Here is a 26,367-nt window from a genome sequence, read left to right on the forward strand (position 1 = left end):
AGTATTTGTGCGTGTTGTTCAGACGCAGTCTCCCAAGGACGGCAGTCATGGCAGGGATTGGGGTAAAGCCCAGATTCCTCCACTGGGCTCCCCCACACACCACAAAAGGAGCAACAAGCACCCTCCTCGGCCTCAGGGGGGCCGTCAGCCCCTGTCCTGCTCCCCACACCCACCCTGGCCCAGCACTCACCATCCACTGGATTGAGGTAGTCATGGAGATGGGGTGCACTGGTCGCACCCCCGCTCTGCATCAGCAGGTCCCCATATGGCGTGGGGTGGCCTGCCATGAGGGTCATCTGGTGGTAATAGTCTGAGGGGTTGGTGCCTGGAGCGGGGAGGCCAAGCAGCCCCCTCTCCTTCAGGTGTTCGTGGGCCACTGTGGGCAGGAGGGAGGGAGAGGAAGAGACTGTCAGAACCTGGCCCAAAAGAAGAGAAACATGCACCTGGCCCGAGGAGGCCCCTCCGGGCCCTGCCCTGCGGCCCTCCCCTGCCCCCCGGGTCCCTGGGTCCCCCTCCCCCGCCGTCCCTGGTCAGCCCCAAGCAGCCGGCTGGGGCGGGGCTGTTTCTGCTGATGGGGCAGCCAGATCCCAGCCTGCGCATTGCATTCCTCCACTTGCTCAGAGCCGTAAACAACTGCTTCCTCCTCCCAGCCCCACAGACGCCCAGAGCTCCAGGGTCCGTGGTCCGGCATAGTCTCCAAAGGAAAAAGAAGATGCAGTCGGAGGTGCCAGGGTGGCCAGACAGCTGCGCGCCAGGTCAGACTCACTCAGCACTCAAAACGGGATGGCAGGCGAGCGCTCGCCCGCCCTGGCCAGATAAAGCTCCTGGCCTGTCAGAACCGGGGCAGGCGGTCCGCCTCCAGTCCTGCACTCAGCCCTGCCGGGGCTTAGCAAAGAGGCCGGGAGGATGAACTTCAGAGTATCTTGAGGGGGCCTGGCACTCAGGGGTGTGGTGTTAGTTAAAGGGGGGCTTGGAAACCAAACATACCCCTCGGGGGTCCTGGCTTTTACCAGGTGTGCAAAATTAAGAAGGTGCCACCTCTCTGAGCTGGCTCAGTTTTCCATCTGTAAAATGGGGGTAATAATACCCACCAGTCAAATTACTGTTAAAAATGATAGGGCTTCCCTGGTGGCGCAGTGGTCGAGAGTCTGCCTGTGGATGCAGGGGACACGGGTTCGTGCGCCGGTCCGGGAGGATCCCACGTGCCGCGGAGCGGCTGGGCCCGTGAGCCATGGCCGCTGAGCCTGCGCGTCCGGAGCCTGTGCTCCGCAACGGGAGAGGCCACAGCAGTGAGAGGCCCGCGTACCGCAAAAAAAAAAAAAAAGATAGCATCAGCCAACGTTGTGCGGGGCGTTCCGCTGGGTGGGTGCAATCACAGGGCTGAGGGGATCACATCCATTCTCTGGTTTCACTAGCATCGCACCATGAGCTGATCCCCTCAGCAGGTGAGGACCCTGGCACATAAAGAGATAAAGATGCCGCTCAAGGCCACACAGCAGGGAGTTTGAATCCAGAGCCCGGGAACTGGCCTCCCTGCTCTTAGTCTTGGCAGGTGTCAAAGGAGATGCACACAGTCTGGGCAGAAGGAAGCAGCCGGTCCACGGAAGCAGTCAGCCTCCCCCACCCCCTCCTCCTCTCCCTCTCCTGCTGCATCATCTAGGGACAGCCCTGGTCTGCAGCCCCACGGCCTCTGCCTGGCCTGTCTGTGCCTGAAATGCCCTCCCCTCCCCCTTCTGGCTTGTGCCTCTTCGCTGAAGCCTTCCTTGAGTGCCCGTTGCCCACACACACACACACACACACACACACACACACACACGCACACAGGCTGGTCTGGCGGACCCCTCTGCCTCCTACAGACATCTCTCAGGGCCCTCCCTGACCCAGGCCTCGAGAGGACCGCCCCGTCTCCGTGTGTATTAGTTTCCTCGGGCTGCTGTAACAAGTTAGTACAGGCTTGTTGCTAACTGCTGTGAAAACGGATTTTTATTCTCCCTCAGGTCTCGAGGCCAGAAGTCCAAAATCAAGGTGTCAGCAGGGCCACCCACTCCGGAGGCTTTAGGGGAAAACCTGTTGCTTGCCTCTTCCAGCTTTCGGGAGTTGCCAGCTTCCTTGGCTTGTGGCCACATCACTCCCATCTTTGCGTTGTCTCCTTATCTATGTGTCCCTTATAAGGACACTTGTCATTGGATTTAAGGCCCACGTGGATAATCCAGGATGATCTCTTCGACTCAGAATCCCCAACTTAATCACATCGGCACAGGGCCCTTTTCCACGTGAGGCCACGCTCTCGGGTTCAGGGCTTAGGACGTGGACGTATCTTCCTGAGGGCACCATGACGCCCGCTGCACCACGTGTGAACTTCAAGGCAGGAGCAGCATCTGGACCCTGGCCTGCATCGCCAGGAGAGGCTGGGGAGCTCCGGTCCACTTCCCAGGAGACACGGGCTCTGTGTGGATGCGTCACACCCTTTGGGGCATCCTGGATTGGTCGCGGCCACTCGGGGGCCCACGCAGAGTTCAGGGCCAGGAGCAGTGGTGAAGGGCCATTTCCGAATGGCCCCATCCTGGCTGGACGTCTTCATGTCCAGCGGCTGCAGCCATTCACCTTGTCTGGTTTCTCTTTGTGACTCTGCCCTCTTCTGTCTCAAATGGATTGAACAGGGTTGCCATCTGACTGAGCTGGGCCACCCAGCATCCTCTCAGGAGGGAAACAAAGTCACTGGTGGTCACCCCGGAGCCTTGGGGCTGGGGTCCCATTTAGAGGCCATGCGTTGACCTGCCAGAGATGCAGACAGAAACCTGCCCAGCTCTGCCTTCTTTCTGCTCTGGGGGGGGCCCTGAGACACCCTGACACAACACCTACTCTGCTTAACACCAGCTTCTGCAGACTTTGGCATCTTGCAACCAAGTAATTCTCACCTAAGATAGGACCTCCATGAATAAACAGACATCACCATTCTTATTATGTAATTTGCATGCCAAGGCTGTTTATGAATAGTTCTTTTTTAAATAAATTTATTTATTTATTATTTATTTTTGGCTGCGTTGGGTCTTCGTGGCTGCATGCAGGCTCTCTCTAGTTGAGGCGAGTGGGGGCTACTCTTGGTTGTGGTGCAGGGGCTTCTCATTGTGGTGGCTTCTCTTGTTGTGGAGCATGGGCTCTAGGCACGTGGGCTTCAGTAGTTGTGGCATGCAGGCTCAGTAGTTGTCGCTCATGGGCTCTAGAGCACAGGCTCAGTAGTTGTGGCTCGCGGGCTCTAGAGCGCAGCCTCAGTAGTTGTGGCACATAGGCTCAGTAGTTGTCACTCGTGGGCTCTAGAGCACAGGCTCAGTAGTTGTGGCACGTGGGCTCAGTAGTTGTGGCTCACGGGCTCTAGAGCGCAGGCTCAGTGGTTGTGGCGCACGGGCTTAGTTGCTCCGTGGCATGTGGTATCTTCCCGGACTAGGGCTCGAACCCGTGTCCCCTGAATCAGCAGGCAGATTCTTAACCACTGTGCCACCTGGGAAGTCCTACGAATAGTTCTTTAATGAGTGCAAAAACCAATGCATCCCTGGTTCCCTTGTCTTGGAACGCTCATTTATCGAAAGACCTACTGTTGATGGGGGGCAGGGAGGAAGGCCAGCCACTGACCATCCTACGGACAGCGGCTGAGGAATGACCAGCATTAGAGTTAGCATCTCTCCCCCCACCCCGGTGCCCCAGGCCCTCCCTACTCACCGTCCGCAGGGCTGAGGCCCCTGGCCGCAGAGATGGCAGGGTGCGTGGGGCTGCCGTGCACAGCGCAGAGGTACTGCTCCATGTGGGAGCTCACGTACGGGTGTGGGGCGTTGAAGGGGGGCTCCCCAGGGCCGGCAGGGTGTGGGGAAAGTCGGATCAATGAGATATCCGAGATGACCGGGCTGCCACTCAGGGCGGGAGGCCTGCAGAGACAACGGGGAACGTTTTAAGAAGGTGTGGCCCACCCAGGAGGATGCCCAGGGAACCCCGTCAACGAGCAGAACCTTGGCGGCTGCACCTTTATTTATTCGCCAACATCCCCTGGTCACCCTCATACAGAGTCTCAAATCTCATACATTAGCCAGGAAACGCAGGTGGAGAGCTCCCGGGGCTGGTGCAGCTGCCCACCCACCCGTCTCATGTTGGTAATGGAATTCTGCACACACAGAGCTGGATTTGCTGGACCACAAGCTCGGCAGGCCACACACCTCTGCGAGTTGTCACCACTGCTTCCCCGGTGGCTGCTCGGGACCAGACGCATTAACAAGTAAGTCTACGAAATGGACAAACGCCCGCATCCTACCAACTGGTATGAAAAACAGACCGTGAAAATACTAACACCAGAGGGAAGATACAAAGAGCTCATCTTCTTAACAGAACTGAGGAAAAGAGAAATCAGGAGATGCCCTGAAAGATGGAGACTTTGGGGCTTCCGTGGGACAATCCCTGCAGTGAAGCACTCAGCCACGGGATCGGCTGTACAAGAAAAGATCAGGATTCAAGGAGCATTTGGAAACGCTGAGCCGTCATGAAAATTTTGGAATATCATTCTGGCTTTCCTTACATGGAACTCCTTCTGATGTTCCCAGAGTCTCCCTTCTCTGACGCCCACTGACAATCGGGCACGCACCTGGAGTGGTCCCCTGGGCTGGGGCTGGTGTGGCCGCGGCCCATCTCTATGGTCAGCCCTCCAGGAGGTACCTGCTCAGCTCAACAAAAGGACAGGCCTGCTCCCCGGGGGCCTGCAAGCAGCTGTTAGCATGTTAGTTACAGGGGTATTTTGAGGTCAGCTACTCCAAAACTTGCCCATATTAAAGTAAAAATCAGACTGGGGGAAGCTGCCGTGAAAGCACAACTAAGTCACTGGAACCAAATCTAAAGATTTCATTTTCGATTTTTCAGAAAATAGGGGCCTCTCTGTGACTTGACACAGTGCAAAGAATATGTGTTCAAATCAGACCAACCTGCATTAGAATCTCAGCCACTATAGAGAACAGTATGGAGGTTCCTTAAAAAACTAAAAATAGAACTACCAGTGATCCCACTGCTGGGCATATATCCAGAGAAAACGCTAATTTGAAAAGGTACATGCACCCCAATATTCATAGCAGCACTATTTACAATAGCCAAGACATGGAAACCACCTAAATGTCCACTGACAGAGGAATGGATAAAGCAGATGTGGTACATATATACAATGGAATATTACTCAGTCATAAAAAAGAATGAAATAATTCCATTTGCAGCAACATGATGGACCTAGAGATTATCATACTAAGTGAAGTAAGTCAGACAAATACCATCTGATGTCACTTATATTTGAAATCTAAAAAAATGATACGAATAAACTTATTTACAAAATAGAAATAGACTCACAGACATAGAAAACAAACTTATGGTTACCAAAGAGGAAAAGTAAGGGAAGGGATAAATTAGGAGTTTGGGATTAACAGATACACTCTACTACACATAAAATAAATAAACAACAAGCACCCAGTGTATAGCACAGGGAGCTATACTCAATATCTTGTAATAACCTATAATGAAAAAGAATCTAGAAAAAAAAGAATATATATATATATATGTATATATATATATGTGTATATATGTATGTATATATATATATGTGTATATATATATACATATATATATATATATATAAAACCGAGTCACTTTGCTGTACACCTGATACTGACAGAACACTGTAAATGAACTATATTTCAATAAAAACTAAACAAAAGAACGTTAACCTTCATCAGCTCAGTTACGCTGAGCAAGTAATTTAACCTCACCAAGCCTCAGTTTCCTCATCTGTAAAATGGGGATAACAACAGTGCCCATTTCCTAGGGGTGCCATGAGGATGAAAGTCCCCCAAATGGTGCCTGAGACACAGCCACCAGTCAATAAGTGAGAGTTGTTATTACAGCATTAGTACCACACTTTGAAGGCAAAACCCAGATGTGCCTGGGAAGCCCTCAAAACCTTGACGTCAGATGTGTGAAAAGGGGCTGTGAGAACCGGTTACTTCAGAGAGGGCATGACTTGTCCATAGGCTGGAGCACACCAGAGCTAATTACTGATTATGTGCAACAGGGCATGAAAACTGTGCTTATGACACAGTGCGAACCAGGACCCAAACAGGTGACATCCAGATGTCTTAACATCTGGGTTACACAAGCTCCGTGCTCAGAGGCTGCTCTACAGGCCTGGGTGTATGCATTCTGCTACTTTATTTTTGAGCTTTTGCAGATGTAATTGCAACGGATGTACAGATCCAATGAACCCGCCGGGGCACTTCCACGCTGTGGTGCTTTCGCCCATGCCAATTCGTGGCCTACCTGCACCCTATACCTCGTCGGGGCAATTCCTTCTCTTCCCTGCAAGCCTGGGTCAAGGGACCCCGGTGGTCAGTGGTGCTCTCCCTGAAACCCCTTCCCCTGGCATGAGGTCTCTGCTCCCCCCGGGGGGGCATGGGCCCCACCTTAGGTGGGCAGGTGTGTCTCCCAGGCAACCAGGGAGCAGGGCGTGTCCCAGGCACCGCTGCATCAAGCATCTGGCAGGCAACTGTTATCCCGCAGGTGTTCAGAGGTATCTTCAGAGCCAGTCATGCTGACACATCTGTGAACCAGGCACTGAGCCTGGCAGAAGGGAGCCTCCGCCACCAGTCACAGCCTCCAGCTATCCTCACTCACAAGCCGCCATCAGAGGCCAGGCCACCTGTGAGGAAACTGCACTGAGTGCCAGGGACCAAAGAAGTGGCTCCGCTTTGGGCCACAGAGGCCATGTGTCCAGGGGAGAAGAGTGAGTGTGTGATGCGTCTCCTGTCCTCAGAGCCTTGGTCCACCACTGGGCACTCAAGGCAGGGTAGGTTCCAGGGCCCACAAGATGCTGGCCAGGTTCGAGGGCAGGGCAGCCTGGCGTTACTGAAGCTGGTGGCCCTAAGTGGCCTGGCCAGGCCTCCCTAGCAACACGTCACCCTGTGGGGTGCAAGGACCACAGCTAAGGCCCCACAAGACAAGCCAGTGATTATGTGGGGATTTAAAGGAACACATGGAGGGCACATGGTGGCCCTGGTCTGTCCAAGGTGACTCCCATCCCACCGGCCAAACAGGAGGCTGGAGGGGGTCTTGTCGTGGCAACGTGCACCCCGCTGTGGGGCTGCCTGGCGGGGCCGGAATCAGTGTAGCCTCAGCAGCTGGGCCCGGAGGTGGCAGGTGGGGGCCGAGTCCCCATGCTGAGGAGCTCGGACTTTTCTCTCTACACCTCTGCTACCATCCTTTGGAGGAGAGTGACCTCTGTTATCCCCTTCTCACCACATTATCCTCCAAGGAAACGGGGAGGAGCTCGAGGTTCTTCCAGGCCACGCCCCTCCCCACAGGGATGCTGACTTCAGAACAGCAGCCCGTGATGATGGCCAGCCTGATGGCCGCCGGGAGGAGACGTGAAAACTCGGGCACCAACAGTGCACCTCACCCACGAGGGCTCTGGGTCCAGAGATGGAGGTCACCTCCCCAAGCCGTGTGGCCGGAGACGCAGGCTGGGACTCAACCCAAGCTGCCTCACTGCCGGGACGGTGCCGCCCTCAGCCCAGGCTCTCGCTGCCCCAACAGGGAACAGTGTCGAGGACTCCTTGTCCCCTTGGTGTGACACAGCAGGAAGCTCGGAGAGGCCACTGCCTGCCTCTAAGCAGATTCGATAAGCGATGGCAGTAAGGTGGGTTAGGTAACAACAGAGCTGATGAAAGGGTGCACGGAACAGCCCCTACCCTTCTGGTGCCAGGCTTGGGAGTGGGGTCTGGGCCAGCAGAGCCTCCCAGGGGGGAGAGAAGCAAAGGTGAGTCCTGGCAACGCAGAGCACAGCTGGGTTCTGGAGGCTGTCCAGGGGGACCCAGGTCGGCATCTGGAAGCAGTGGGATAGGGCCAACCCCGATCCTTCCCACTTAGCTGGGTGGCCGCGGCCAGGATGCTGGTCCTCTCTGGTGCCTCTCCAGGTGGTAGACAAAGGCCAGCGCTGGGCACATGGTAGGGGGTTCACAAGCACTAAGCCCCTTCCCTTCCCTTTTCAGCACCAAGCCAGCTCGGGGTGCGGAGCGTCTACTGACCTGGGCCTGCGGGACCCAAGACCCAAGGCCCATTAACACAGCTACAGACGACTGTTGAGACACCTCCTCTGGGAAGCCTCCTTAGATGTCCCCTCTGCATGGCACCGCTCAGCTGTGCTCTGACCTGGCATTTCCTCAAGACTGGGTGCCAGCTGCCACAGGGTCACATGCATGTATTTTGTTTACTAATCTAAATTTAAAAATCCACAAAGTAGGCACCTTATGCCCATTTTACAGATGAGAACACTCTCAGAAAGGCTAGGTCCCTTGCCCAATGTCACTCAGAGAGCAAGTATCGGAACCACAACCAATCCAGGCAGGTCTGGACCCGAGCCTGGGCCCGTCCCCCGGCAGAGAAGCGGGTGCTCCTGATGACTGCGACGTCGACGCTGTGTGCGCGAGCGGGGCTCTGGCAGGTGCAGGATCAGGGAGGTGGCGGCGGCCCCGGGGAAGTAAAGAACTTACCCCCCCATCCCCCGCCCCACTCCAGCTCCCTATCCTCACCCCCACTCCCATCCCATCACCACGCACAATCAAGTCCGCTTTCAGGAGGGAGACGGAGCCTCTCCCTCACACTGTGCTGTGAATGACCGATAGGCTCCAGGGTCACAAATGTCCCAGGAGACTGTCGTCTTAACAGACCGAACACAGCCGAAGGAATGAATCTCAAATGGCAGAATTCGAAGCATTAGGAATGCATCTGAGGGACCAGGGGCCTTCCCAGCAGCCCTGAAATCACAGCAACACAGCCACCCTTCAAGGCTGGTCCTTCAGGGACCAGAGCTGCTCTTTCTTGGACGCTTGCCCCATCCCGCCTGACAGACAGTCCCCACACAGGCGGTGCTACCAGTGCTGGGGAACCAAGAACAGTGCCGTCGGACCTACCAGGCAAGGCAGATGCCGTGAAATCGGAGCTGCTGCTTCAGGCCACCCCTCAGCCACAGCCTCCCTTTCTTCCATTTCCACGCTGTGGGCTGTGGGATCCTGACCCTGGTCTTAACCGTGGCCCATCCAGGCCTTGAATTCTGGCAACTGGGCAGAGACTCAAGGAAGGGACCTTGAGGATGGGAGGAGGGACCAGATGTGTGAGCTCATTTTAAAAGATGGTCACATTCTCCCGGGCTGTAGGCACACACGTGTGCACACTCACACGCTAGCAGGCCTCAGTCAACCGGACCGGCAAAGTCAGCCTTTCTGCAGGCTGCTCGGCTTGGACACTACCTTTATGCCTTCCCTCCTACCCTTCAGTCCAGCTCTGAGCTCATCTGAGCCTGATTCTATCAACTGTTTCTTCCCATATTTGTTAATCTTCCCAAGAAAATTGCCCCAAGCCCTTGCTCTGTTCCCAGCGACCTGTAGGGAGCTCAGAGCCCAAGTGGAAGAGGCACAAACACAAATCAGTTTAAAGGTTCCAGCAGAGGAACAAATTCCCTAACTCTGCCTGAAGGTTCCTCAGAGGAGGTGACCTTGAGCTGGGCTCTGAAGGATGCATAGGAGCTCATGAGCACATTTTGCAAATAAAGGGTGCAGCACGTGCAGAGAAAGGCTAGAGCATAAGAACGTGTGTGCGAAGGTTATATCTTGAGGGGAGCAGCAGAGCCCACAGAGAGCTTTGGGCCGGATCTGTGTTGGACCCACTTCCCTTCTTCTGCTGTGGGTGGGCGCCATGTAGCCTGTGCCCTGGCGATCAGACATTCCATATCCCCGGGCACCATCAGAGATGGGCATGTGCCCCAGACAGCCCCTTGGGCTGAAACCTTTGGGAAAGAAGTATGCTCTGTCCACAGAGGTTGCTGTGTGGGTGGAGCCACTGGGGGCCCTGAGGGGAGAGACCAGGAACAGAGATGATACACAAACATCAGAGCTGAACGCCGTGGAACCAGTTTCTTGAATTGAGCCCCTGGAGAGGGATCTGGCTTTGCCAGAAGCTGGTACCCTCGGCCTTTTCAGTTCTCTGAGCCAATGCACTTGTTTGTTTGTTTCAACCAGTTTCAGCTGACTTTTTCTGTCTTAGGCAACTGCCAGGGCCTGTCAAGGCGAGCCTTGACTAATCAGCCTCCCCCTGCCCGGAGTGATCCAGGGGCCCGGCTTCCTGCAAGGCAGACCCAAGCCGTAGTTCCTCGGGCCTGTGCACCCTCTGGCCTGCTGGCATCCTGCCCATAGCTGCTGGGCGGCACGGGCAGCTGTGCTGGCCCTTCCGTTTGTGTGTGTGTGTGTACGCGCGCGCGTGCACGTGTGTGTCTGTGTGTGTGTGTGTGTGTGTGTGTGTGTCTGTCCTCCTCCCTGGAGGCAAGCCCAGCAAAGGGCCTCTCCTTAGCAGGCTCCTTCCTGTTTCCCTCCCTCCCTCCCTCTTCGGAGGGCCCTGCCGACCCCCCTGACAAGATTTCAGGGCTAGGCCACCAGCCGGGCGAAGAAAGGAGGAAAAAGGACCAAGCAAGTGCAGACCTAGCTGGCCGGTTGCCGTTCCAGCCTAAGTGGGCGCTGCCGAGGATGCTATTCCTGAGCACGTGGTCAACATTCGCTGGACGCCAATGGCGTGCAGCGCGCCCAGCAACTCCGCAAGGCAGGTCGGTGCCCCCACTGCAAAGAGGAGGAGACCCGAGGCTCGGGAGCCTCGCCCGAGGGTGCAGGGCTGTAAGCGGCCGAGCGCCTTTCTGACTCTGGGAAGGCAGACTCAGCCCTCTGACGTCCCCCAGAGCGCACGCACGGACAGGCAAGCTCCCGCCACAGCTGTTTCTGCCCCTGACAGGCCCAGCCTGGTGTCCCTCTGCAGACGCGGCCTCAGCTGGACCCTGGGGGCCGGGGCGCAGGCGGAGGGGAGCTGCTCCCACAGGCGGGCAGAGCCTGGACTCTGGGCGTGAATTACGGCTCGGTCACCCCTTGTGGATGTCAGTCGTGCTATCTGCCCCCCCCCCACCGGGCTGGCAGGATGGGGCGGCTGGGAGAGGGAAGGAGCTCCGTGTGGAAAGTGCACGCTGCGCTCCTGGGCGCCTAGTAGGTGCTCGGCCTGTGCCCACCGCCTCTTTTCTTAGGTTTAACAGATGAGCGAATGGAAGGAAGTCAGAGGGTGGCAGAGTGGCCCCAGCCTGCGTCCCCCAGCATCCAGCCCCAGGCCCCTTCCCGTGCGCTGGCACAAAAGTTTTGCAGGCAGATGAAAGGGCAGGCCAGGGCGCTGGGAACCCTGCACGTCCGTGTGTATCTCAGCCTGAGCCGGCTGGGCCTGAGCGAGCACGCCTGGACCCTTGAGGACGGCACCGTCCCTGGGCGCTGGCCCGATGGGGTGCGTTCCTACAGGGCGTTGGCTTCCGCCAGGCTGGGGGGCGGGGCTGGGGGGCCTTCGCTGATGGGAGGAGTCGGGGGGGGGCGTCTGACCCCCGGCACCGCCTGAGCCAAGGCGCGGGGGCAGGAACCAACGTGCTCCTTAATTCGGGGAGAGGAGGGGACCGACGTGCAGGGATTCGTGCCCCTGGACCCCACCCACTGCGCCTGTTTGGAGAGGAGGGAGGACAATGCGGAGCTGACTCACCCAGACTCAGCAGAGCTGTCAGGGCAGGATCCCCCACGGGGGGTCGGCGGCTGGGAGGAATCGCCCTTGGCCACCCAGAGGCACTCCTTCTGGTGGCTTTGTTCAAAGACCTCTTCCTGTGCGGGGCAGTAGAGCCAGAACAGGCAGGAGTAAGCCCTTTGCGCCCCATTTCACAGACAGCACGACTGACACCCAAAGCGACAGTTGGCACAGCCATGGCGAGGTCGGTGGGAACAGCAGGACCAGAACACTGACCCCCGAGTGCTGGGCAGCACCCTCTCCTCGCCTGGTCCAGGGCCCTTCACTGAGAATGAAAAAGGAGAGGTCTGGTCGCTTGGGGCTACGAGCCCACGAACCTCACCTCCGGCCTGCTTCTCGGGGTGACCCACGGCCCTCGTGGCAGCAGGAGACCACACGCCCGCGAGGCCAGCACCCGTGCCCCCCCTGCATCCCGCGTGCCCCTCGCGGCTCCCTCTCTGGTCCTGCGCCCTGGCTCACTCACTCCTCACAGCGCTGGCCCTGGACGCCTGCCTGTTCCTCCATTCCACTCCTTCTCCTCTTCATCCCTACCCTGCCCCGGACACGGAGGATGGCTCATGCCCTGGACCCTGGGCACGTCCATCTTGGCTGGTCACGTGGCGATGAGCTCACATGGGGTCTGTCTCCCCTCTGGAGAGGCAGCCCCAGGCGCAGGCTGTAACTGTGGGGCGGAGGCCGGAGGGATGCGGCCACAAGCCAAGGAGCGCCAGCCGCCCCCAGAGGGTGGAAGAGGCCAGGAAGTGACTCTCCCCCAGAGCCCGCTTTGGGAGCACAGCCCTGCTGACATCTTGATTTCGATCCAGTGATACTGTTTGGACTCTGATCTCCAGAACCGTGAGAGGATAAATTTCTGTTGCTTTAAGCCACGGAGTTTGCGGTAACTTGTTAGGAGCCAGGAAGGTGTGTCGTGCCTATTGTGCTGGGGGGGGGAGGAGGCCTTTGGGACGCAGCGGGAACTGCTATCATTACTGTCACATTTCTTCCGAGCAGGTCAGGTCTACAGGAAGCAGGGCCGGCGTGTTATTTCCTGGAGGAGCCCTGCACCCCACAGTGGGCGCTCCATCAGTGGCCAGTGGGCAAGGAAAGGGAGGAGCTCCCCTCCAGACTGGGAGGGCACCTGAGCACTAGGTCCCATCCCCCACGTCACAGGGCACCGTCACAGGGCACTGGAGCGTGCCTTCCCGCCAGCTGCCCAGATTACACGGTCACCAGCTTCCCTTAGCTTAACTGAGCGCGCCCTGCACACACCCCGACACACCCACCCTGCCCACCCTGGGGACCGTGTGCTCGCACCCACCGGTCCTGCCTTTGGGCTGAGATGTACTGCCCACCAGGATCCCAGGGCCATGGGCGGGGTTGGCGGGCTCAGCGTGGGGAGGCCAGGACCCTCTGCTGTTGCCAAGCCGCTCAGGGCCAAGCATGCACTTTCTCAGACACAGCGGGCAGGTGGCCTCGGGCTCACTGATGTGCCAGAAAGTAAATGAATCCCCAAAGCTGGCCTTGCTGCTCCTCCCCCAACTGGGGCTCCTCCGCACCCGGGAGGCAGGGTGGGCATGTGTCTGCTCTCACAGGCACCCTTGCACGGCAAGGCCGCGGCCTTGCTTGGCCTACGAACAGATAGAAACAGAGCTCCATCACGCCCCGCTGGGTGGAGTTCAATCTCCTCTCCAAGGCTTTTTAAAAAAAATAAATTTATTTATTTATTTCTGGCTGCCTTAGGTCTTTGTTGCTGCGTGCGGGCTTTCTCTAGTTGTGGAGAGTGGAGGCTACTCTTCGTGGCGGTGCGCGGGCTTCTCATTGCAGTGGTTTCTCTTGTTGCGGAGCATGGGCTCTAGGCGCGTGGGATTCAGTAGTTGTGGCTCACAGGCCTAGTTGCTCCGCGGCATGTGGGATCTTCCCAGACCAGGGCTCGAACCCGTGTCCCCTGCATTGGCAGGCAGATTCTCAACCACTGTGCCACCAGGGAAGCCCCAAGGCTTTTTTTAAAAAATAAATTTATTTCTGGCTGCCTTGGGTCTTTTTTTTTTTTTTTTTTTTTTGCGGTACGCGGGCCTCTCACTATTGTGGCCTCTCCCGTTGCGGAGCACAGGCTCCGGACGCGCAGGCTCAGCGGCCATGGCTCACGGGCCCAGCCGCTCCGCAGCATGTGGGATCTTCCCGGACCGGGACATGAACCCGTGTCCCCTGCGTCGGCAGGCGGACTCTCAACCACTGCGCCACCAGAGAAGCCCTGCCTTGGGTCTTTGTTGCTGCGTGCGGGCTTTCTCTAGTTGTGGAGAGTGGAGGCTACTCTTCGTGGCGGTGCGCGGGCTTCTCATTGCAGTGGTTTCTCTTGTTGCGGAGCATGGGCTCTAGGCGTGTGGGATTCAGCAGTTGGGGCTCGCGGGCTCTAGAGTGCAGGCTCAGTAGTTGTGGCACACGGGATCTCTGTGGCATGTGGGATCTTCCCGGACCAGGGCTCGAACCCGTGTGCCCTGCATTGGCAGGCGGATTCCTAACCACTGCACCATCAGGGAAGTCCCCTCTTCAAGGCTTTTGTTTGTTGGTTTTGTTGTTTCTTGCTTGTCTCCTTTTTTTTTGCATATGAAACTGTACCTTGGCAAGGTTGCTTACCACCTTTTTCATACATTAATTTTAAAAGTTCCAGAAATCAAGTCCTTTTCAAAATATACTAAGGGGCTTTGCAACTGTAAAGACAGGTGCAGTGAATTCTCTTGGAAATCACTGGAGAATTGCCTCTCCCCAGATCAGAGACCAACCTGCACATTCTGGTGCATCTGGGCTGCACCCTGTCCACGTGGGGAGGCTCTGAAAACCAGCAAAAAGGACACCTGTAAACAGGAGCTGGACCAAAGCAGCCGGCCATTCACTGATTTTGTTCCTGTGGTCACGCATCATTCCCTCTGCCAGCCTCAGAGTATGGGCCTCTGACGATGCTGGGCGGGGAGCTGGAGGTCGGAGGAAGACTCGGCCAGGACCCCGCTCCCAGGAAGTGGGGCAGGTGGCTGCCAACCTGACTGACACGTGCTGAACCAGGGGTGTCTGGTCAACCCTGATGTTCCCCTGCCTCTGAAGCCCCCCTCCCACGCACAGATCTCAGCAAAGGGCATGAGTGTCCAAGAGGCCGTGGTGATGACAAGCTGTTCGGAAAAAGACACCCCCACAAAATCACAAACGCTGGACTATGTACAAGAGCCAAGACATGGAAGCAACCTAAATGTCCATTGACGGATGAATGGATAAAGAAGATGTGTCATATATATACAATGGAATATTACTCAGTCATAAAAAAGAATGAAATAAGGCCATTTGTAGCAACATGATGGACCTAGAAATGATCATACTAAGTGAAGTAAGTCAGACAGGGAAAGACAAATACCATATGATATTGCTTATATGTGTAATCTAAAAAAATGATACAAATGAACTTACCTACAAAACAGAAACAGACTCATAGACATAGAAAACAAACTTATGGTTACCAAAGGGGAAAGGTGGGGGAGGGATAAATTAGGAATTCGGGATTAACAGATACACACTAATATACATAAAATAGATAAACAACAAGGTCCTACTGCATACACAGGGAACTATATTCAACATCTTATAATAACTTATAATGGAAAATAATCTGAAAAAGACATATATGTAACCGAATCACTTTGCTGTACACATGAAACTAACACAATATTGTAAATCAACTATACTTCAATAAAACAAAATCACCATGCTGGGACCTCTGGGATGAGGGTGGGAGCATGGACACTGACTGCAGCCTACAAACAGTATACAAGGTGCTGGAGCAGAAAGAGGGGTGGGAAGGAAAGGATTCATTCACTCTGCTGGTGCAATCTGAGAAGGCTTCCTGCAGGAGGTGGCATCTGAGCTGGGCCTCGACTCTTACAGAGGAATGGAAAGGAAGCAGTGAGTGGTGCAGGCTTGGTGTTTCGAGACAGGAGAATAGCTGAAAAAAGTGCAGGTCAAATCGGGGAATAGGTAGCAGAGTCCTAGGGTTGAAGGTCATACCAGACAGCTGGGTGGGGGGAGAGCACGTGGGGAAAACCATGAAGCAAATGTTGGTAACCTGAGCCGGGTTTTAACAGGAACTTCCCGTCACCCAGACACTTCATCATGGGAGCAAAGAGACTGGGCACAGACTGGGAGAGGATATTTGCACCAGAGATAACCAACCACAAAATGAGTAGCCTTGGGGCTTCCCTGGTGGCGAAGTGGTTGAGAGTCTGCCTGCCGATGCAGGGGACACGGGTTCATGTCCCGGTCCGGGAAGATCCCACATGCTGCGGAGCGGCTGGGCCCGTGAGCCATGGCCACTGAGCCTGCGCGTCTGGAGCCTGTGCTCCGCAATGGGAGAGGCCACAACAGTGAGAGGCCCGCGTACTGCCAAAAAAAAAAAAAAAAAGGAGTAGCCTTAATATATAAAAAGCTTAGTCAAATCAATAGGAAAAAGACAACTCCACAGAAAAATGGGCAAAATAGTTGAACAGGCATTTCACGAGCAGGAAACATCATTGGCCAAGAAACATATGAAAGGATGTAGTCAGCATCATTAGTGATATGGGAAGTAAAAAAATTGAATCACAGGAGATGCCATTTAAGCAAAAATTAAAATGCGGATGACATCACCCTGATAACAAGGGTGCGGAGCAGGCTGAACCCTCAAACACTGCTGGTGGGAGTGGCTCGGCAAAAAATCTGGCAACATGGAGGAGGGTTAAAACGTGACTACCCCATGACTCAGCAATTTCAGTCTCAAACACACATTTATTCTAAGGAATGGGTGGTACGTGAGGCCTGGAGGATGGTGTTAGAGCTTTCACTGCAATGACGTTCAAAATAGCAAAAGCACAGACGCATCCCAGGTGCCTGTCAGTCCAGACTGCTTCAGAGCAGTGAGAATTAACGAATTAAGAGCCCCACGCACCAATGGGATGACTCCCTGGAACATTCCATGACCCGTAAAAACCAGGTTCCCCAAGAATCCATCTGCAATGATTCTATTTATATAGAATAGAATTGCTCTATTTATATAAAGCACACAGAGCAAACCCAAACAGTGTATTATTACAAGAGTCAGACATCAGGTACAGCTGTTACAGACACAGGGGGTGATAACTCCAAGTCCCAGAGGGTGGTGGAGGGGGAGCCCCGGGGCAGGACCCTGGAGGGCCACACGGGGCCTCAAAGGTGCTGGTACATCCCCCGTTCCCGGGCAGAGCAGGGGACAATGGTCATTCATGCTCTTTACATCGTAACCATGCTTTTACTATCCTTTTGTACGTCTTCAGTGTAATAAGATCAGATTTTTAAAAAGGATGGCTGGGTAGAAGCTGGCCTCTGGTTAGAAGTTGGCCGAGCGGACGGGGGTTCTGGGGTGGGGAGTGGAGAGACCGCAGGGCTGTTGTGGAGAACCTGTGTGGACTGCTAGCAGGGTTTGAGGGTCCAGTGGTTGTCTCCGGGGTCACCCAGTGGGCTCACCTTGGCCGCTCCATCTCTCTGCTGCCAGGTTCCCTCCCAGCCAGCCCCGGACCCTAACTCTAACCCTAACCCTAACCCTGCTCTGCGACCGACACACGTCTGTATACACATGCAATCCTTCCGACCCTCCACTCACCCCGTTCCCATCCCAGACATGCACGTTCCGCCAGACCTAGCTGAGCGCCAGCTCTCAGCTGTCACTGCCTGAGCAGGGCAGAGCCATAATAAAGAAATCACTGTGTCCAGCTGATGAAGAGCAGATTTCTTACTAAGTAAACACTGATGTTTTGGTAGGGAAATTAGGTTATAAAATTGCACCTACAAAGGAGGCCATACAGATGGACTTGGTTAAGCTCTAGCCACACAGGCCACGGGGGTTAATTCAGTCACCCACCCCTGATCACTCTTTCTTCTTGGAGCACAAGGATGGGAAGGTGATCAGTGCTTTCAAACATACAAACCCAAAAAAGCAGAAGAAACAAGAGTGAGTTATCAAGGAGCCTTTTCTCCTAGCAGAGGGATGACATGTGCAGAGCTGGGGGGCGGAGGGGAGGTGGTGGGCTCCATCCACCTGTCTGGGGAGCCGCCCAGGTACCTGAGGTGTGAGCTAGCCTCTGGGTATGTGGGTCCTGCATCTGGAAGAGGAGCCACCCTTGGCTGAGCACAGCTGAGCAGAATCTTCCAGAAAGTCACGGCTTTATGGGGATGGTCCCATCACAGGGCAAATGCAGGGGGCTGGAGGGGGAGGCACGGATGGGAGTGAGACACTTGGTCGTGGGGTTGGGGGAGGGGCTTTGTTAGGTTTCCCTAGGGGCCTGGGCTTAAGCAAGGAGAAGAGGCCTGGGCAGAGGGTGGGCTACATGCAGGGAAACTCCTCCACGGTGAGAATGCTTCCACTCTGGCCTGGCCAGCCAACGGGGTGTGTGGAATTTCCTTTCCTGGATGCGTGTCAAAACGAGATGGATAATCCCAAATAGTTTAGATAAGACATCCCGTCTTCTTAGAGGGGGGTGGGCTATCGATTTCTACCCAGCTTTGGAGTCCATTAGCGTGTGCTTTGAAAAGGGCCCGGGAGTCGGCCCCTCACTGGAACGAGAGCAACTCTGGGGCTAACAGTGGGACGGGCAGAGGCAGGCCTCCGTGCCTTCCTGCTGACAAACGCTTTCCCCTCCTGGTTTCCTGGTGCTCTGGGTTCCCCCGACCCCTCCTCTCCCACCTGCACACCACTCTGTGACTGCTCGATTTCCCCCCTCCCCCTCCCAGGCCATGAGCTGTCTGTGAGCACCCAGACTGCACCTCCCTGGACCGTATCCCCGGTGCAAGGCTGGCTCATCACAGGCACGGGGTGAGTGTTGTGAAATGAACAGGTGCTAAGAACTTCCCCACTGAGGGGAGCAATAAGCAAACGCTACTTTGCTTGTGTGGGACAGGTCCAGTTCACATTTCACAAATACAGCTCCTGGAAGGGTAAGATGAAGGACGGAGCTCACATGGTGCAGACATGTTTCTTCCCCGTGGGCCCCAGGGCACATAGTTGGTACAGCGATGCTGGCTGCAGTGATGGAGGCTTGGAGAATGGCTGCAACAGGACTCGGGGGCAGGGCACTGCTCACGAATTCTCTCAACCAGTGTGGACCAAGGCTGGCAGGAGTGACCCCAAGTGACATCACTTGGGACACCGATAAATCCAGCAAGAATGAATTAGGCTCAATAAACAGATGCATTCTGGGCACCGGCAGCAGCTTCCACCCGGAGTGAGTGACACGGAGGCGGACAGTGGGAAAAGACGCCCTCCCCCCTCAAAGGCCAATCTGTCCGCCAACACCTGAAATTTTACTGTTAGTGATTAATTCCTTTGGATTGATTACAGCCAAGATAACACAGCGTAGCCCTAAGACCTACAATGAGATGCCGCTTCCTCTCCGAGGATAATCACAGCATAGAGGAGAGCTCGGGCTTGAGGGTCAGATCTCACTTTCTGGCTGAGGGATCTTAGCAAGCCCTTAAATTCTGGAAACCTCCAATTTTCTGCTCTATGAATGGGGGAGAATATCACCCACCTTACGGGGCATTGAGAGGACTGGATCTAATATCATCTGCCCAGCACCCAGCAGAGTGCCTGGAATGAAATGTGGGTTTCCTTCTGGTGTCAACAGGAGAGTGGCAAGAGAAAGCCATTGTCCAGCAATCACTGGGCACCAGGACCTGTCCTCTGTGCTCTATACTCACTCACTCACCTAATTCTCACAAGCACCCCATGTGGGCTACTGTTTTGTCTCCATTTTAGAGATGGGGAAACCGAGGCTCTGGAGGTTAACAGCCAGCCCAAGGATGTCAAGGGTATATAGATGGCATAGGACTTGAACCTTGGCCCCACCCTGTTCTCCTACATCCTGGGGGTGTGGGATGGGAACTGCCCAAGATGACGGGGGCCCAGCGGGTCCGGAGGGGAGCCAGAAAGATCACCTCTCAACCCTGCAGGACCTTTCCACCAGGCAGTGCCTCCCCACGCCTGCTCTGTGCACCCTCCCCTGCTGTAGGCCCGCCTCATTTCTGCACATCAAGATTTGCTTCACTCCCGGGGCCTCTCCTGCCCTCGGCTGACCATGGGCGCTCTGCAAAGCCCAGAGTCAGGCAGCAACCCTTCTGCGAGGGCCGGCGTTCAGCAAAGATCAAAGAGTGGGCCGCCTTATCAGACACGCTCCTCATTAAACTTTTACGGGCGGATTCCATTATAAATGAGCTGTCCGACCCACGCCGCTGAGCAAGATCCTGGAGCTGGGGATCTGAAGCTCTCAGAGGAGGGAGGCTTCTGCAGAGGGGTCAGGGCGGAGAACAGCCCTCTAGGGTCAAGCTGCCCTGGTTCAAGTCCCCGCTGTGCTACTTACTAGCAGAATGTCCCCGGAGACAGCGGTCACGCTCGCCGTGCCTCCGATTCCCCACATATCCAGCGGGAGTGACATGCTGCCTTCCTATGTGGTGTTGATGAGGGTCAGGTGACATAATCCAGAGGGCTGGACACAGGCTGCTGTGGCTGCATCTCAGTCTGAGCCCAGCATCCTGCCGCCCAGAGACAGGAAGGGACGTGCCTGGAGGTCTCTCTGAGGGCCACGCCCATCACCGGGAGCCACGCTCCACATCTATCTGTCACTCGGCCCTCAGACAGCCGAGGGAGGAAGGCGAGCTGCCCTACAAGCTGCATAGTCCTGGGCTTTTCTGGGCTCCGTGTCCACCTGCCGGGCAGTTCCTCTGAAGATGCGGTCAGCCACGTGGCTTTTAAGGAGCGCTCCCTGGAGACGGAGAGGCAGTGTGGGCCGAGGGGGAGGAGGACAAGGCCCCTGGTGGGCGACCGGGAGCCCCCGCAGCATCTTGACCCGGGATCCAGGTGGACAGACATGCCCTTTGGAAGTTTCTTCCTTTCTTCTATCTGTCGCTTGACAAAAGCACGCACATTGGCAGAGGGCAGAGAACGGTCTTCTCGAAACACAAGCAAAGCCAGTCCTCTCTGAGCCGTGAACCTGGCGTGTTGGGCCAAGAATCAAGAAGAAAATCTTCGTGTATCTCTCTGCTCCCCTCGGTGGCTGGCTGAGGACAGGGTTGTCAGGGGCCCGGGACAACGCAGGTGAGTCGCAAGCCGAGCCGACTGCGTGTTTATTACTCTTACGACGAGCCGGTGCCGTCTTCATGGAACCCTGACCTTGGCAAAAGCCATATTCAAATCCCCCCAGACCTGACCGTTCGTGAGCTCAGTCAGCAACAGCCAAGAAACTACCTTCTTGAGGGAAGCGGGGAGGACCATCCCCACTGATATGCAGTCGCCAGGACGAGCTAGGGTCCGGCCGTCCTGAACAGCTCTGGTGGGGGTGGGGGTGGGCAGTGTACACGCGTGACGGAGTGGCCAGAAGATGGTGGGAAGCGAAGGCCTTCACACCCACCAGCTGGCACTCCTTAAAGTATCCGGGACTTTAAAGTACGTGTGGACTTTTCAAGAACTGACGGCTAAGTCCCGGGGCCATCTGTCCCTAGCAAGAGCCCTGCTCCCTTCCTTCTCCATGGAGGGTGGCCTTGGCTGTGACGGCTGGAGCACTGCTCGCCCATTACAGCTCAGGATTGAGTGATCTTCAGGTCCAGAGTCCAGGCAGGTGCTGGGGGTCGTGGATGTCAGAGGTCAGGTATGGAGACCGGCGGGGGACTGTCCTCCCTACGGGTGAGCTGGCTGTGGCCGTCCCCTTCCTCCCTACCCACCTCCAGCATGCGCACCTCCTTCCGCAGACTGAGAATATGAAGAGATTTAGGTCAACTCGTGGGCACCTGTGAGTGGGTGATGAGGCAGAACCGGGGGGTGTTTAACATCCATACCGCAGAGCTGTTATCATGGAGAGAAAAGCCCGAAAAGCCTGCTGGCTCTGACCCTGGACAACCAAAACACAGCTCTGGGCCCGCTTTCTTGGGTATAAAATAAGCACGGTGGCCCTTAACTCTGGCCTGTGGGTGTCTACAAACAGGCATATTCCCAGGCCTCACCTGAGCCTGAAAGAGCCAGAACTTCTGGGGTCGGGGCCTAGGAATGTGCATCTTTCAGACACATCCTAGTTCAGATTTTCAGCCAGGTTTGAGAACTGCTCCACGAGCCGGTGTCTCTAACCCTTCTGGGCTGCGAGCAGTTGGAATTGGTCCTCTCTGAAGGCCCAGTGCAGGGCTCGGAGGGGAAGGACCTCACAAGCAGAGTGAGGAGCTGAGATCTACCCAGTGCCCTGCACCAGCAACACAAGCTTCTACCCTCCCTGCAAACACGTGAGTTGGTCCCGGCCCAAGGCGGCCCTGACTCCCGCACACACCGAGGAGGTAGGGGGCTCCAGCCGAGGGCCCTGCCGTGCCCTGCCTCAGCCTTGGTCCCCACGTTACCCGCTGAGCCTGTTTCCAAGGGGCAGGGGCAGGAGGGGATCCGAAGAGCTGTTCCCTGCTAGCGGTTACCAGGTGATGGAGACACTGCAGGACATCCCCCCCGCCCTTGAGAACGGACTCTTGGAGACGCAGGAGCGCGTCCCCACGGGGTGGGGGTGGGGGCAGGGTCACAGGAAAACCACACCTGACCGGCAAGAACAACCCCCAACCATCTGTCTCCCCATCACCTGTGATTTATGCAGGTGACAGGTGCCGCTCCACGAGTCCAGTGTCCTTTACCCTTCTGGAACCATCTGAGCATTAGTAAGCCATGCAAGGCCGGTGCTGGGTTTGCACCTCCAGGAAGGTAGCTCTGGAGAGGGCTGGAGGGTGGGTGTCTAATAGGGAGCCGTCCAGATGGGAGGTACGGGGTGGGCTTCCACACCCTGGACCCACCGCCTGCGCCGCCCCCGTGTAGCTGCCGGCTCGGCCGGTGCGCGGGCAGCCCTGGCCCGGCTCCTTCTCTGTCCCAACCACAGTGACAGCTGTGGCCGGTGTCCTTCCCACGCCCCTCCTTCAACAGCTCCCATGGTTACCCTGAAAATGAACCGGTCCACCCCCCCTGTGCTCCTGGTTGCCCGAAGGGTGAAGCCCAAATTCCTCAACTGGGGGGAAAAGAGACCCCTCCTCCCGCCATCCCCATTCTCCACCTTTGCGCGGCGCGGCCCCCAGACGGCATCCTCTTCCAAGGTCCCGCCACGGCCTGCTCCGGCCACAAGGAACCTCCTTGTCTAATAACGACAGTAATCACAGTCCTCCTTAGCATCTAGTGCATGTTTCCAAACTGTTCTAAATGTGCTCTTCCTCTTACCCCATTTAACTTTCCAAATAACGCAGGAGATGGGGTAGGTACTATTATCATGCGCTTTTACAGATGAGAAAACAGGTTCATCCGTTCAGGCTGGTCAGGTAGTCACATCCCAAGGCTGCTGCGTCCAGCGCTGGGGTTCAAGCCCAGCTGGCCTGGCAGGGCCGGGGGCGGAGCGCTCCGCCCGGAGCCACGCCCACCGCGGCCAGGCGAGCCAATGGGCAGTGGTCCCGGGCGCCGAGCAGCCGCAGAGGCTCTGGCGACAGGACGGGAGACGACAGCCCACGTCATTTGCTGCGCAACGTCTGCGTGATTAGACGCGTTTGGTGCCGGCGAGGAGGCGCGGCTACAGCAGGGGCTTGAGGGACCGGGCGCTGCGCCAGGCTCCGACCACACTGATCACCGAAGCCACGGCCAGGGGGCCCGTTTTCCTCCCAGGCTTTATCCTGTTTCCCACCTGGGGCACCCACCTGGGGGGATGAACGGGTAGGCTTTCCAGGTCCCGAGGTTAGCCCTGAACACGTGCTGTGTCCCTCCTGTGGCCTGGGCAGGAGCCAACGGCCTCCAGGATAACGTAGAGATGCCGGGAGCGCACCCCAGCCAGAGGCGGGCTTTGGGGGGTGGGGGGCTGGGGTGCTGGGCCCCTCAACACTGGAGCGGAAGCAAGCAGGCCCCCCGTGCACGGGTGACCTGGGAGGGTCGGTGCAGCCCTCTGGGCCTCAGCCTCTGCATCGGTAAGATGCATACTACAGCCCCATTTCACGGGGCCGTCAGGAGGGGCACCTAATAGCACACAACCAGGCTGCAGTGCAGAGCCCGGCCCCTGCAGGCCCTGCACAGATGATTGACACCTTTTATTGTCTTCTGCTGGGTGATGCCAGACTTAGCACTGGGGCTTGGTGATCACAAATGAGCCGAATAATGACACGCAGAGATGTCCGTGTTCGAATCCGGGAACCTCTGAATGCCACCTTCTATGGGAAAAGGGACTTTGTAGATGGAACTGAGTTAATGATTGTGAGACAAGAAGGTGGTCCTGGATTTCAGGGCCCTAAAAGCAATCACTGCCATCCTTATAAGAGAGGCAAAGGCAGGAAACTCCTGCAGACAAGGAAGAAGTGGACGTGAGAAAGACGCAGGAGGCCAAGAGGCGGTGTGGTGAGGGGCAGGGAGCACAGGCAGCCTCCAGAAGCTGCAAAAGCCAAGGAAATGGATTCTCTCCAGGAGCCGGAAGCTTCCAGGAGGAAACCAGCCCTGCCAACACCTGGATTTTAGGCCCAGAAGACTGACTTCTGACTTCTATCCCCCACAGCTCTCTGAGGGTACATCTGCATCGTTTTAAGCCACCAAGTTGGAGACAGGCAGTTACAGCAGCAGGAAACAGCCCTACAAGTAAAGAGCCATCCAGTCCAGTGAGTGACAAGGCCATTTCCACAGGCCTGCTGGCCGGGCCAGCCCTCCCCTGCTGCCTGCCACCCCCACTTCCTGCTTCTCTGGGTGCCCCACCCATTCTCTGTCCCTCACTGGCCAGGAGGGAAGCAGGCCCCGGGACGGGACATGGCCTGTGTCCAGTCCTGACCTGGGGAATGGCAGAGCCTGGAGAAAACTTGGGGGGGCCACCTCCTGGCCACAGCTCTCTACTAGCCTGGGGAATGACAGTACTGAGGGTCCCTGACTCAGTGCCAAGGTCCTGCCTGCAGCCGGAGCATCTCAAGCCTGTAATGTGTGTGTGATGTGTGTAATGTGTGAGGGCTTCCCTGGTGCGCACTGGTTGAGAATCTGCCTGCCAATGCAGGGGACACGGGTTCGATCCCTTGTCGGGAAGATCCCACATGCTGCGGAGCAACTAAGCCCGTGCGCCACAACTACTGAGCCTGGGCTCTAGAGCCCACAAGCCACAACTACTGAGCCTGTGCTCTAGAGCCCACGAGCCACAACTACTGAGCCCACGGGCCACAACTACTGAAGCCCGCACGCCTAGAGCCCGTGCTCTGCAACGAGAGAAGCCACCGCAATGAGAAGCCCGTGCACCGCAACGAAGAGTAGCCCCTGCTCGCCACAACTAGAGAAAGCCCACGTGCAGCAACGAAGACCCAACGCAGCCAAAAATAAATAAATAAATTTATTTAAAAAAACAAAAAAAAACCCCAAAACAAAACAAACGGTGGGCCCATCCTAGAGTCTCTGACTCAGCAAGTCTGGGCTGCGGCCTGAGGCTCTGCATTGCTAGCAGGCTCCCAGGGGAGGCGGCTGGTCCAGAGGTTTGGGGGCAGTGCCCTAACAAAGGGCTTTCATGAAGGAATTGTCTGGACCCGTGCAGGGGACCTGTGGTCATACATGTGTTCCCAAGAGCGAGGCCAGCATGTGGCCGAGGGCCGGGGCTCAGGAGGCGGTAATTAGATTTCAAACTCTCCCACTTCCTCAGTGGGGGCCCTAAGATGAATTATTTAACCTCTCTGCGCTGCCTCAGTTCCTTCATCTGTAACGTGGGGCTGACATGAAATGCATATCTTTTAGGGTTGAGAGGATTAAGTAAGATGAACACAGGAAGTGTCTACAGCAGAGCCTGTCCACAAGGTCAGAGTTATTTCGAGAAACGGCAGTCGTCAATGGTGACGTCTTCTTACATCTCTGTCATTGCCCCTAGGTATGTGGGGACATGGGAGCCAGGATGCTCCCCTGCAGTGACGCACACCTGCCTGCACGCTCCCCCAGGGAGCTCTCAGCAGTGCGCATGTCTCTGGCCAGCACAGGGCCCCTTGCGGGGAGCACTTCGCTGCAGGCCTGCCGTGCTCAGGATCTGTGTCACGGCACCAGCCAAACAGTTCTCGAGCAGAGAATCAGCCACTCCAACCCCCTCCTGGAAAGGGCCTCAGCTCCCTTGATACTCACAGGATTCTCAGATGCCACCAACTGAGCAATTTTGGGGTGATCTACCAGCTCTAAGAGTACGCACCTTCCAGAAGCCGCCTGAGCTGTGGTCTCAGCCACCTGCAGCTGGAGAAGCGTGGGAGGTGGGCAGAGGGCTGAAACAGCCCCACCACCCACCAGGGGGACACAGGCCTGTCAGCAGCAGGTCCTAGTCAAGTGAGAACCAGCTACACGCACCAAAATAAAACGCAAAGATCCATCCCAGCATGTCACAGGGGACAACTTGAAGGGACTCCCACTGCACAAATCTGGGACAGTTTGAACAACACAATAAATAGCGACAGCAATAGAGTATAACTCACAGAAGAAGACAAATATCCACACATTGATTTGACACAGATAAATGATCAAATAGAGAAATGGGGGCAAAGGGGCAGCTCTTCCTTACAGGAGAATTCCAATCGATAAATGTGGAAGGAATCACGGAAATAGAAAATCACCATTTGGCAAATACTAGACGTTACTGTTTTTGGCAAGAATCAACAATGGGCGTTCAAGTGAGTGCGTGAAAATATGATGAGAAA

The 26,367-nt window shown here is 56.2% G+C and overlaps 1 protein-coding gene across 4 annotated transcripts in view; it reads right to left on the minus strand.

Moving 5' to 3' along the window:
• The window catches only part of GLI2 (GLI family zinc finger 2), a 247,474-nt gene that overhangs the window by 36,265 nt on the left and 184,842 nt on the right, over positions 1–26,367 (minus strand). For all 4 annotated transcript variants that reach the window (XR_014016466.1, XM_081242033.1, XM_081242031.1 and 1 more), the window contains exons 4-5: positions 3,718–3,920; positions 191–376 (exon numbers count right to left, since the gene is read on the minus strand). Coding sequence is in view for 3 of the 4 variants with exons in the window: in XM_081242033.1 (XP_081098159.1) it covers positions 191–376; positions 3,718–3,920 (389 nt within the window). In the remaining variant the exon portion in view is untranslated. The remainder of the gene's footprint in view (positions 1–190; positions 377–3,717; positions 3,921–26,367) is intronic.

This window comes from Mesoplodon bidens, assembly GCF_964165515.1.
Source record: "Mesoplodon bidens genome assembly, chromosome: 8".
Taxonomy (NCBI): Eukaryota; Metazoa; Chordata; class Mammalia; order Artiodactyla; family Ziphiidae; genus Mesoplodon; species Mesoplodon bidens.